The following is a 13,192-nucleotide window of genomic DNA, read 5'->3' on the forward strand; positions in this document are numbered from 1 at the left end:
TGCCCCCTAGCTAATTTGATTATTTAAAAAAAAAAACAATCGCTTGTATTAACAATGAAATAGAATTAACAACAAAGTAGAGAATATTGTCAGAAACTATTTTGCCCAACTACATGCCAACAAAACTAACACGTGTAATAAATTAGTATTTACAAAAATCTAAAATAACCAAATGAACATAATAAGAAGTAAAGAACTTAAACTACATTTTAGGGACAAAGTAATTAAATGAACTGCTAAGTAACAATTCTAGGACCAAAAGGATTCAAAAGGAATACTGACATATTCAAAGGATTCATCCCCATATAACATGAATTGTTTTTGACACAATATGGCTTTGTATGGAATGCAGCAACAGTCCTAGCCACTAAGGATCCCCCCTTCATTTTGCTTGTTCCTAGGGCCACCAATGACCTGAGGGGAGGCTCATAGGCTCCCCCACCTCCCCAGTCTCTCTCTGACTATTGCTTCTCTTCTTAGTCCCTGGAATTTGGGTTGTTATGTAAAACCCCTTCCTTAGACTGTGCCTCCCAAATGGATTTGAACCCGATCCTTTGGGGGTACCCAGGACTAAGTGCCCAGATAGATCATAAGCTTGCCTCGCTTAAGGGCGCTTCACTGCTACTGTTCCAGTCATTTTGCTTTGTTTAGATGGACATTTGAGCTAGAAACCTGCGGAAATCAAAACTGAAATAAGCAAATTAAACAAAAGAGGAGGAAGCAATACGATTACATATCACAGTCAAGGTTGGACCTCTTTCAGGAGTACAGAATTGGCTGAGTATTAGGAAAACTGAGCTTAACTCTGGTTGACCGGAGAAAAATTGTTTTGCTGATTGTAGTCAGCAACTCCAGTCTTCAAGCAAGGGAAAGGGGTTCAGTGCTCCCCACCGACCTCTGGCCACTGCCCCCTGGGAAAGCCAACCTCCCTAGATTGGACCATTCCAAGGACCCATTAAACTTGGGGAGCTGAAATACCGTTCTAGGTGAAACCTGGGGGCTGAGGAGAGGGAGTTGATGGACTTTACAAGGGTAACAAAGGAAAGGGAGGGGTTCCAGGCAGGAATAGGGGCAAGGGGCCCCGCCCAGTGCTGGGCCAGCTTGGCCTGGGGGAGAGACCATTGGGACAAAAGTGGTACTTAACATCTTAAAGTCCTTTGTTAGTCTGAGGCCAGCGAAGTAGGACCTTCCTTCCGACCTTCTCTCAGGGAGGAACTCTCCGGGGACAAGGTCCAACCTGGGGTTCCCGCCTCCAAGCTAAGGAAACTGGGGGTCACCAAGTCTTTCTGGGCCACAAGTCTGACACGATAGTAACAGAATCACGTGATTCGTACCGAACTAATACAGAAAGAGCTTTTTAAGTTAAAAAAATCACTCTCGGGCAAAATGCACTTCTGGAGTAGGTGCTCCTTTCACTTCCTTGGAGCCCGGGGAAGCCGCGGGCAGGGGAGCGGCCGGCTCCAGGACCGCCAAGCTCGGAAGGAGGATCTGACTGCACTGAGAAGTTGTGTGTGCAGAGAAGTCCGCGCACGTCGAACGTGGACAGCCATCCGCGCGGCACGGCCAGCCCTCCGTGGAACACTCAGGCCGGGTCTGCGTGGCCACATGCTTGCCCGTCGGCATGGGGGGCAGGCGGAGCCCTCCTCGGAATTACACCTTGCCGCGGTCCCCGGGCTCCGCGTACAAATGGACGTGAATCGCTCCGTGGGCAGAGCAGTCCGAGCCGGTTCTCCGGTCTCCCGGGGCTCGGGGCTCGGGGCTCGGAGGCAGCTCTCGGGGGCCGAAGGGCGGGGCGGGGCGGGGCCCCCACGGACCAGAAGAGCCCGCTCTGGGAGAGGGCTAGTGCGGACGGGATCCCGATCGTCCCGGGAAAGTGCCCTCTTCCAGGGCGCCCTCGTTCTGGACGCACGTCCACAGCCTTCCTCCCCACCTCCAGCCTTTAGTCACCGCATCTGGAGACGGGCAGACGCGGGCCAGAGCGTGAGAAAGGCTCCGAGCCGCCCTACCTCGGACGTCCCGGATTGGTGCGGGATCAAAGCTCTCCTCAGCAGCTGCAGCGGAAGTGACGTCAGCTTCACCTGCTGGCGCTGGTGTGGGCTGGGAGAGGGGGAGGGCGCACCACCTCCGAGGGCTTGGCGAGCGGGGCTGGGAGTGAGACCTGCCGACCGAGCTCCCACAAAGGAGCCAACGCAGTCGGTCCCTCCAGCCCGAGCGCCGTCCCGGCCCGCCGTCTCCTCCGCGATGGAGTCTCGAGTGCTCCTGGCGCTCCTGTGCTGGACAGCGGGTGAGTACGAGGAATGAGGGCGGCCCCTGGCCGAATTCCTGCAGGTCGCCGGATTGCCCTGCCCGCCCGCCCGCCCGCATTCCCCGGCTGGCTGCGCAGGGCCGAGACAAAGAGGGACTCCGGACGGGGTGGGGGGTGGGGGGCCGGGGCCGGGGGGGGGGGGTAGCCGGCTGAAAGGGTTAGGTGCTCGGCTAGTACGCGGTGGTCAGGAAAACCCGAGGGGCCACGAGGCCTGTGGCTATGGCTGGGGGACACCCTGGTGGGAGCCAGGAAACAAAGACGGTCTCCAACCCATCGCTTGATCCTCCCGGATTTCAGCATGGAGATGCTACCGCGGCGGAGCAGAGATTGGGCTCTGCTTTTGCCGGCGTTTGCTGCGATCCGCCCTCCAGGGCCGCTTCCCAAAATGGGTGCTGGGAGGGGAAGGGAGGGCTGGATAATCTGGGGAAAGCCAGCACGGTGCTCGAGACCTTCCAGCCACTAGCCAACCATTTCCTTTCTCTTCCGGGAATCCCGTGCCAATTTGCCTGCACCTTCCCCTCTTTTTCGGCGCTGATAGCAGCGCGTTTGCACTGGCCCTCTATGTCTTTGGCCCACTTTTTCCTGCGTGTCGCTTTTCCACGTCCTTTCTGGGGCACCTGCCCTTTGAGCCCTGGAAGGTAAAACTGCACTTTAAAAGAGCTCGGGGTCCTAGTGGCCCCTGGGAGCTCGTGGGCAAAAAGGGGAAGGAATATTGGAGAGATGGAATGATCTAAGTGGCGGGACTGGTTTTCTGAAAGAAAACGGAGATGGTTTGATCGGAAGCAATCAGAAGGACCCATGTCTGTAGGGAAACCATAGCCACGCGTTGGAGAGGCTCGAGCTTTGCTTCCTAATGTCTAATGGGTAGATCTGGCTGAAATGGAACGTGGGGCTTTAGAGCTCTCCTTGTGGGTGTGGGTGATTTGCTACTCGGACCGGAGCCCACCTGGTGTTTATTTGGATTCCCCTTATTCTAGTGTCACCCTTACACACCTCAGACAACTCCGGAATCTGGGTCTGGCCCAGCACCCAGAAGGTTAACTGTTAGGCTTTCGCTGCAGAACTGAAATGACACTTTCCGTTTCCTGTTAGAGTGTGAATCCCATTGTTTGGGTCTTGGCTGCGAATGTTACTCATGGCATGCAAATTCCACTTGGAAAGTACCCTTTGCCACTGTGGCCACATTTGTGATCCACAGTAGATTTGGGCAGCGGGGTAGCTGATGGGAGACTCATCTTCCTGAGTTCAAATCTAACCCGGGACACTTACTAGCGGTGGGACCCTGGGCAAGTCCAATGAACTGAAGTTCCTCACCTGTAAAATGGGCTGGAGAAGAAAATGGCAAACCACTCCCATGTTTCTGCCGAGAAAACACCGGCGGCTAAAAGCTACTAGTGTTTTTTTAAGACCTTCCCTTCCATCTTGGAATCAATACTGTGTTCCAAGGCAGAAGAGTGGTGAGGGCTAGGCAATGGGGGCCAAGTGACTTGCCCAGGGTCACCCAGCTGGGAAGTGTCTGAGGCCAGATTTGAACCCAGGACCTCCAGTCTCCAGGCCTGGCTCTCAATCCAATGAGCTACCCAGCTGCCCCCCAAAGCTACTAATTTTTGAATACCTTTTTATTTTTATTTATTTATTTTTTTAAACCCTTACCTTCCGTCTTGGAGTCAATACTGTGTATTGGCTCCAAGGCAGAAGAGTGGTAAGGGCTAGGCAATGGGGATCAAGTGACTTGCCCAGGGTCACACAGCTGGGAAGTGTCTGAGGCCAGATTTGAACCTAGAACCTCCCATCTCTAGGACTGGCTCTCCATTCACTGAGCTACCCAGCTGCCCCCCAAAGCTACTAATTTTTGAATACCTTTTTATTTTTAAAGAACTTTATGCAGCATCTCTTTGGAGACCCGTTCCTTAGGTAAAAGCGCGTTTGAAGCTTTAACATGGTGAAATGGGTAGATCATCCAGCTGATCGTCCTTTGACATGCTCTAAGTCGTTCATGGCTTGATTGTAGAATTTAGCATTGTGCTAGGCTTGCTTTAGCGTGTATTTCCATCAACGGTGACACTCTTTTCCTTGGAATGGAAAGCTCAGGCTCGTACAGCGATACGAAGTTGTCGTTTAGGGAAGGGCCAGCCTCTGTACAGAGGAGGAAGCCGTTCTAACTTGCCCGGGCGTCCACAGGCAGTGAGTGGAAGAGGGGCCAAGGCAAACCCGGGGCTCTGACGGCCCAGTCTGCTCTTTTTTCCTGCCCTCACCCTGCCTTTCTTTCAGATTCCTGTTTGCCAATTTTAGAAATCCAGAATTCAGCAATAGGAGCACCCATGTTCAAATTGTGTTTGCCTTGGTTACTAGCAAGCACCGCAGAGTAGTTGATGGGTTGAACTATGAAGCAAAAGGCTTGTTGCATTTCTAAGGCTCCCCCCCTTGGATTCCATCAATACTGGATTCTTTTGCTCTGACCTTTCTGATCACAGGAAGATATTTTGGTACAGTGGAAAGAGCATTGGCTTGCTTGGTTAGAACCCTGGACCTGAAGTCAGGAAGACATTCAAATTTAGCCTCAGACACTTAACCATGGGTCTGGGTGACCCTGGGCGAGTCACTTAATGCTGTTTGATTCGTTTTCCTCGACTGTAAAAATGGGAGGCTAATACTAGTACCTGCCTTCTAGCTGAGGATAAAATGAGGACCTTTCTACATGGGTACCATCTTTAGAAGACGCGGGCTCCTAGCCTGTCTGTCACATATTTCTGTGATTTCAGTTTTCTGATTTGAAAAAGGAGGGAGCTGAACCAGGTATTCTGTGTTTCATTTCACAGTGGACTGCTGCCTCCGTAGGTGTACCCAAACATATTTTCTCCGGTTTGAAATCGCTTTAGGGAAGCCTTTAATGATCCTCTCCGGAGGACTCCCATATCTATCCCTCCAGCTGATTCTGCCCTTGTGACTGAGTCCTGCAATTCTCCCTGGCTCTGGGGTATCCCCTCAAGGGAATCGGACAGGCATCAGCTTGGGCTCTGGGAGGTCTGAAAGTGGACCTCAGCATCCATGGATAGGAACTGACATAAGCCTAAAGAAGGGATCTGAAATCATAGCTGTAAGGCCCCGATCAACGTGTGGGTGATGCAAATCTATCTCTGTTCAAGGAGTTTGCATTTTCATGGCACAGAAAACTCAGAAGAGCCGCGGCCAGGCAAAGGAGAGAAGCGGTCCCGATCCGCAGTCAGCTAACTGCTGTAGAAGACTTTCGGCTTTGTGGGCCAAAGAGCAAAGTGGACATCGTGTGCCACTAAGACAGGAAACAGCTCCACAACTTTTTCATGGGTGAAATTAGAAATATGGCGACAGTGTTTAATAACTGGATCTGCCAAAGAAAGAAGAATGGGGGGGGGGGCAAAACTTCATTTAATTGGAGTTCAGAGCTGTGTTCCCTATCATAATCAATTGGAAATAATCAAACAATAAACATTTATTAAGCTTTATATTTTTTATTTTATATTTATATACATATAATATATTTATTTATAAATGCTGACCTCAAAGAGCTTACAGTCTGATAAGAGCTTACATGCAAACAAATGTCCAAAGCAAGCTGCATACAGGATAAATAGGAAATAATAAACAAGGCTTTGGCTTAAGAGTGGTTGGGAAAAGCTTCCTGTAAAAAAAAATCTGAGATTTTAGTTGGGACTTGAAGTTAGAAAAGCCAGTAGTCAATGGAGATGAGAAGGTAGAAGATCCCGGACTTGAGAGGGGGCCACCAGAGAAAAAATAGATAGACTATGTTGTTCATGGCCCGGGAGGGGGCCAGTGTTGGTGGATCGAAGCTCGTGCATGTGGCATGGAAGAAGGAAAGGAGGTGGAGTGTGAGATGTCTACTGGTCATCTAGCTCGGGATGCCTGAAAGCTAGCTGGAGATGAGAAGCGGGGGTGAAGAGGAAGAGGAGCAATTTGAGAATTGGCTCAGAAATAGATCGACTACAGATAGATGGTAGTCGCGTTCATGGGAGCTGCTCCAATGAATGGTACCCAGGGAGAAGGGGAGGAGGCCCAGGATAAATCTGAGAGACATCTAAGGTTCAAGGCCCACATCCTGGAGAACAGCTAGCAAGACGGACAGAAGGACCAGCCAGATAGCTAGAAGGAGAACTAAGTATAAGCTCTGACCAGATTTTTCATATTTCGCTTATGAAACAAACACAGCTATTGCCAACAATTGATCATCAGCCCCTGAACTTAGCGTTTGAATTGAGCATTTTCGTTGCTTGGGAGGCATTTCTAGGATTCTGTTCTGCTATTTGTCTTTGTCATGCCATTACGCCACAGATGAATCCCCTCCAAGTGAAAGTTGATGGAGGCTCCCCAACTGCACAGTGAAATGGATTTGGAAATATGAGCGTTTCTTTTGTGCATGCATCAAAGTACACAAAATAGTGCTGGAACTGTAGTTTGGGACAGGGAGATCTAGCCACTAAAACTGGTGTGGTAGGGAGTTATTCTGGGAATTGCATAGTCGCTTAACTTCACTTGGGATGCAAATAGTGCTGCCATTTTGTCCTGCAATTGACTTGGGGCAGTACAAGATTTGCATTTGAGCTGCATTTGCCTTGTAATGTTGGGCTGAATTCATTGGGAAGCATCAAGTCTGCAGTAAAGGCTGGCTTCCAAAGCTGCTCTTCTTTAAAGTGAGGATGATTAAAGGACGTCTTTTTACTCAGCCCCAATCCTGTCATACAAATGGCCCTCCTCGTCCTCCGCTTTTGACTGGATGTACGCCATAGTATAGGGCAGTAGGAAGTGCTGTATGGAATCTAGAACTTGGCAAGGCAAGTAAACACAGGACAAACCCATTCAGGAACACGGAGGACTCTTAATGCTGAACTAGGGGAAAGGCAAGCTGGCCATAACAAGCAAAGCAATGGCTTTAGCTTATTGAGTGAAGCTGGAGTTTTCCTGAAATAGTGCCTGAGTGTGGGAGTCGTAGCTATTGAAAAGGGGGCTACCCTGGGCAGAAGAGCTCATGGTCCCCGGAGAGACCAAGTATGATGGACGGTTGAGGAGCTGAAAGGGGGAAATCAACATAGATAACAATTGGGGAAAACAAACACTGAAATGAGAGTGGGGAAAGACTTCAGTTCATATTTAAAACTTTCTGTAAAAATAGTTATTAATACATGCATAACCTACAGCATGATTGTAATGCAAGCAGAACTTTCCAAACCTTTAAAATACCGTAGAAATGTGAGTAGTAAGTATAACTCCCTTGTGGAGGATCATAAAAAAGTTTCATGAAATAGTATTTCTTTTTTTTTAAACCCTCACCTTCCATCTTGGAATCAATACAGTGTAATTGGTTCCAAGGCAGAAGAGCAGTAAGGGCTGGGCAATGGGGGTTAAGTGACTTGCCCAGGTCACACAGCTAGGAAGTGGCCGAGGCCAGATTTGAACCCAGGACCTCCTGTCTCTAGGCCTAACTATTTATTTAACATTATTTTTTTATTTGGTCAGTTTCAAGCATTATTCCTTGGTTACAAGAATCACATTATTTCCCTCCCTCCTCTCCCCCCTTCCCATAGCCCACATGCAATTCCCCTGGGTATTACATGTGTCCTTGATCAGAAGCCATTTCCATGTTGTTGATGTTTGCACTAGGATGATCATTTAAATTCTACATTCCCAATCATGTCCCCATCGAGCCATGTGATCAAGCAATTGTTTTTGCTTCTGTGTTTCTGCTCCCATGGTTTTTCCTCTGGATGTGGACAGTGTTCTTTCTCGTAGATTCCTCCAGTTGTTCAGGATCACTGCATTGCCACTAATGGAGAAGTCAATTACATTCGATTGTGCTACAATGTATCAGTCTCTGTGTACAATGTTCTCCTGGTTCTGCTCCTCTCACTCTGCATCACTTCCTGGAGGTCGTCCCAGTTCACATGGAGTCCCTCCAGTTCATCATTCCTTTGAGCACAACAGTATTCCATCACCAACATATGCCACAGTGTGTTCAGCCATTCCCCAATCGAAGGGCATCCCCTCCTTTTCCAGTTTTTTTCTAGGCCTGACTCTCAGTCCACTGAGCTACCCAGCTGTCCCCACGAAATAGTATTTCAATGGTGCTTTAATGTCTGAAAAGGAATTCAGCAGAAGGGATATTCCAAGACTTGTTGTTTGATTATTTCATTTGTGGCCCCACTCTCAAGTTTTCTTGGCAAAGATACTGAAGTGGCTTCCCATTTCCTTCTCCAGCTCATTTTACAGATGAGGAAACTGAGACAAAGTTAAGTGACTTGCTCAAAGTCACAGCTAGAAAATGTCTGAGGCTGGGTTTGGACTTGGTCTTCCTGATTCTAGAGCTGATAGGTACTCCTCTCTGCTCACTGTACCACCCAACTGCTTCAGAGACACGTATCCAAACGGCATACTAAAAAGCATGCTTACTTGGCTTAGTCTATAATAAGAGCAATGATAAGGCAGCATTAGTGGCAGAAGAGTCACAAGATGGTCCAGGATTTTAAATGCTGGGATAAGAAGCTTCATGACAGTTCAGGAGGATTTAGTTGAATTCAGCAAATATCAAGGACTATGACATGTGAGGCACTGTGCTGGCTTCTTTATGATGGATTGGTTTCTGGTGTTCCTATTCAGCTAGAAAATGTGACATGGACACCAAGTAAATTAAGGGGAGATCATAGTTGTGAGAGAGAGAGAGGGGGGCAGAGACACAGACACACAGAGAGAGAAGGGAGACAGAGAGAGAGAAGGGAGACAGAGAGAGAGAAGGGAGAGACAGAGAGAGAGAGGAGAGAGGAGAGAGAGAGAGAGAGAGAGAGAGAGAGAGAGAGAGAGAGAGAGAGAGAGAGAGAGAGAGAGAGGAAGAGGGAGGAGAGGGAGGAAGAGGGAGAGAGAGAAGGGAGAGACAGAGAGAGGAAGAGAGAGAGAAGGGAGAGAGGGAGGGAGAGAGAAGGGAGAGCGAGACAGAGAGAGAGAGAGAGAGAGAGAGAGGAGAGAGACAGAGAGGGAGAAGGCAGAGACAGAAAGAGAGAGAGAGAGAAGGGAGAGGAAGAGGGAGAGGGAGGAAGAGGGACAGAGAGAGAGAGAAGGGAGAGAGAGACAGGGAGAGGGGGAGAGAGAGAGACAGAGAGAAGGGAGAGAGAGAGAGACAGAGAGAGAGTGACAGAGAAGGGAGAGAGAGACAGAGAGGGAGAGAAAGAGAGAGACAGAGAGGGAGAAGGGAGAGGAAGAGGGAGAGACAGAGAGAGAAGGGAGGGGGAGAGAGAGAGACAGAGAGAGAAGGGAGAGAGAGACAGAGAGGGAGAGAGAGAGACAGAGAGAGGGAGAGACAGAGAGAAGGGAGAGAGAGACAGAGAGAGGGAGAGAAAGAGAGGGAGAGGGAGAAGGGAGAGACAGAGAGAGAGAAGGGAGAGAGAGGGAGAAGAAGAGGGAGAGGGAGGGAGAGGAAGAGGGAGAGACAGAGAGAGAAGGGAGAGACAGAGAGAGAGAAGGGAGAGAGAGGGGAAGGAAGAGGGAGAGACAGAGAGAGAAGGGAGAGAGACAGAGAGAGAAGGGAGAGACAGAGAGAGAGAAGGGAGAGAGAGGGAGAGAGAGAGAGAGAGAGAGAGAGAGAGAGAGAGAGAGAGAGAGAGAGAGAGAGGAAGAGGGAGAGAGAGAGGAAGAGGGAGAGAGAGAGAAGGGAGAGGCAGAAAGAGAGAGAGAGAAGGGAGAGGAAGAGGGAGAGAGAGAGAGAGAAGGGAGAGAGAGACGGAGAGGGGGAGAGAGAGACAGGGAGAGGGAGAGAGACAGAGAGACACAGAGAGAGAGACAGGGAGAGGGAGAGAGACAGACAGAGACAGAGAAGGGAGAGAGAGAGGGAGAGAAAGAGAGAGACAGAGACAGAGAGGGAGAAGGGAGAGGAAGAGGGAGAGACAGAGAAGGGAGAGAAAGGGAGAGAGACAGAGAGAGAAGGGAGAGACAGAGAGAGACAGAGAGAGAGGGAGGGAAGGAGGGAGGGAGAGGGAGAGAGAGAGAGACAGAGAGAGAAGACAGAGAGAGACAGACAGAGAGAGACAGACAGAGACAGAGAAGAGAGAGAGAGACAGAGAAGGGAGAGAGAGACAGAGAGAAGGGAGAGAGAGACAGAGAGAGGGAGAGGAAGAGGGAGAGAGAGAGAAGGGAGAGCGAGACAGAGAGAGGGAGAGAAGAGAGAGAGACAGAGAGGGAGAAGGGAGAGTCAGAAAGAGAGAGAAGGGAGAGGAAGAGGGAGAGAGAGGGAGAGAGAGAGAGAGAGAGAGAGAGAGAGAGAGAGAGACAGAGACAGAGAGGGAGAAGGGAGAGACAGAGAGAGAGAAGGGAGAGAGAGGAAGAGGGAGAGGGAGGGAGAGACAGAGAGAGAAGGGAGAGAGACAGAGAGAGAAGGGAGAGAGAGAGACAGAGAGGGAGGGAAGGAGGGAGGGAGAGGGAGAAAGAGAGAGAGACAGAGAGAGGAGAGACACAGACAGACAGAGACAGACAGAGACAGAGAAGAGAGAGAGACAGAGAGAGGAGAGAGAGAGAGCGAGACAGAGACAGAGAGAGACAGAGAAGAGAGAAACACAGAGAGAGACAGAGACAGATAGAGAGACAGAGAGAGACAGAGAAGAGAGACAAGTGAGAGTCATCAATAGAAGGACGGGCATCCCGGCCTTGAAGTAGGTCAAGGATTCCAAGACCTGGACTGCAGGGACAGTTCCTGGAAACCCAGTCAGCACAAGATTAAATCTGTGTGTAAATCCAGCAAAAATGACGCCTGGGATTTGGCACACCGAGGAAGGTGATGGCGGGAGTGGGTGAGCTCCTGAGATCCTGGAGGAAGGGAGGAGCCCGGGCTGTGGGACCCAGATCCTACAAACATGCCCCTGAGCTTGCGTAAGGCAGCGCTGTTAAGGGATGGAAAGAGCCCTGCCTAGAACCCACAAACCCACCCTGAGTCCCAAAGCAATGCTGGTCCAGAGAGGACCTTAGACTCCCTGCAGCCCCCGGAGCCTCTGGGCAGTCCCAGGACTTTGGGGACAGACTCCCTGCCTAGCTTTGGCCCTCAGGGATTGCTGGCTGGACTTCTGAGGTTTTCTGCGCAGCTCTTGGTGCATTCTTGGTCCAGTCGGAATCACGCTCTACCCAGAGCTCCCCATGTGGTCCAGCACTGGGGAAAGGCCCCAAAGAGCCTCGCCCTGGGCCGCCGAGCTCAAGAGCGTCTGGGCATTGCAGGCAAGCTTCAACCTCCTCCCAGAGCCCTGGCCCAGGCGGAGGAGGAGCTTTGTGGTGGGAGCAGATATCTGTTATCTCTTGTTTACTTCTTGGCGTGCCTGACATGCTCTAGCCCGCGTTGGCCCCGACATTCCTTTTCCCCCCTTTTGCAGGCACTTACTAGGAGTAGAAATGATAAACTATCCCAGTCGGTCCGCTAAAAGAAGGAGCCTTTCACAGAGAGGCAAAGGTCCCGGGCTGAGGCCTGGATGAGGTCACAGGAAGGACTTACTTGAGCGAGTCTCCTTGTAAAGACCTGCCTTCAGGCCTCCTCAGCATCAGAGCAGAGGATGGAGAGAGGCGTCCTCAGCATCAGAGCAGAGGACGGAGAGAGGCGTCCTCAGCATCAGAGCAGAGGACGGAGAGAGGCGTCCTCAGCATCAGAGCAGAGGACGGAGAGAGGCGTCCTCAGCATCAGAGCAGAGGACGGAGAGAGGCGTCCTCAGCATCAGAGCAGAGGACGGAGAGAGGCGTCCTCAGCATCAGAGCAGGGGTGAGGATGGAGAGTGGCGTCCTCAGCATCAGAGCAGAGGACGGAGAGAGGCGTCCTCAGCATCAGAGCAGAGGACGGAGAGAGGCGTCCTCAGCATCAGAGCAGAGGACGGAGAGAGGCGTCCTCAGCATCAGAGCAGAGGACGGAGAGAGGCGTCCTCAGCATCAGAGCAGAGGACGGAGAGAGGCGTCCTCAGCATCAGAGCAGAGGACGGAGAGTGGCGTCCTCAGCATCAGAGCAGAGGACGGAGAGAGGCGTCCTCAGCATCAGAGCAGAGGACGGAGAGTGGCGTCCTCAGCATCAGAGCAGAGGATGGAGAGTGGCGTCCTCAGCATCAGAGCAGAGGATGGAGAGAGGCGTCCTCAGCATCAGAGCAGAGGATGGAGAGTGGCGTCCTCAGCATCAGAGCAGAGGATGGAGAGAGGCGTCCTCAGCATCAGAGCAGAGGATGGAGAGTGGCGTCCTCAGCATCAGAGCAGAGGCGAGGATGGAGAGAAGCGTCCTCAGCATCAGAGCAGAGGATGGAGAGTGGCGTCCTCAGCATCAGAGCAGAGGATGGAGAGTGGCGTCCTCAGCATCAGAGCAGGGGCGAGGATGGAGTGTGGTGTCCACTCATCCCTCTCCCCGCCCCTTCTGAAGGACTCCTCGCCAGGGGGCTGGATTACAAGAAACAGTGCTGACGCCCCACAAAAGCAGGCACACCGAGGAGCCGGTGCCCCGGGTGTGGAGAGACGGCCAGCCAGTTTTCCCCTGGAAGTCTGCCCAACATGAACAGTGATTTCATCCAGACTTAAAATCGAGGTAGGACCCTGGCAAGAGAGATCCGTCTGGGTTTTGTTTAGCCACGTCCAATTCTTTGTATCTTTTCCGGGTGTTTTGTTGGGTTGCTTTTGGTAAGGACTGCAGTGGTTGCCATTTTCCTTCTACAGGTTTCCCCAAGGGTTAGAAATGATCTGCCCAGGGTCTCTATACCAAGTGTGTGTCTGAAGTGAGATCTGAGCTCAGAACGATGAGGCTTCTGACTCCAGCTTCAGCTCTCTCCATCACACCAGCTACCTGCCCCAATAAAGGGCCGTACCTACCCCCGAGCACACAAAAGGAACTAAATGTGGTGG

At 51.1% G+C, this 13,192-nt stretch overlaps 1 protein-coding gene across 1 annotated transcript in view; it reads left to right on the plus strand.

Moving 5' to 3' along the window:
- The first annotated feature begins 1,412 nt into the window (after positions 1–1,412).
- CXADR (CXADR Ig-like cell adhesion molecule) overlaps positions 1,413–13,192 on the plus strand; it is a 43,403-nt gene continuing 31,623 nt past the window's right edge. Inside the window, exon 1 of the mRNA XM_056797052.1 lies at positions 1,413–2,284. Coding sequence (XP_056653030.1) covers positions 1,606–2,284 — 679 coding nt within the window. The 5' untranslated portion in view covers positions 1,413–1,605. The remainder of the gene's footprint in view (positions 2,285–13,192) is intronic.

The sequence above is a fragment of the Monodelphis domestica genome, chromosome 4, assembly GCF_027887165.1.
Source record: "Monodelphis domestica isolate mMonDom1 chromosome 4, mMonDom1.pri, whole genome shotgun sequence".
Classification (NCBI taxonomy): Eukaryota; Metazoa; Chordata; class Mammalia; order Didelphimorphia; family Didelphidae; genus Monodelphis; species Monodelphis domestica.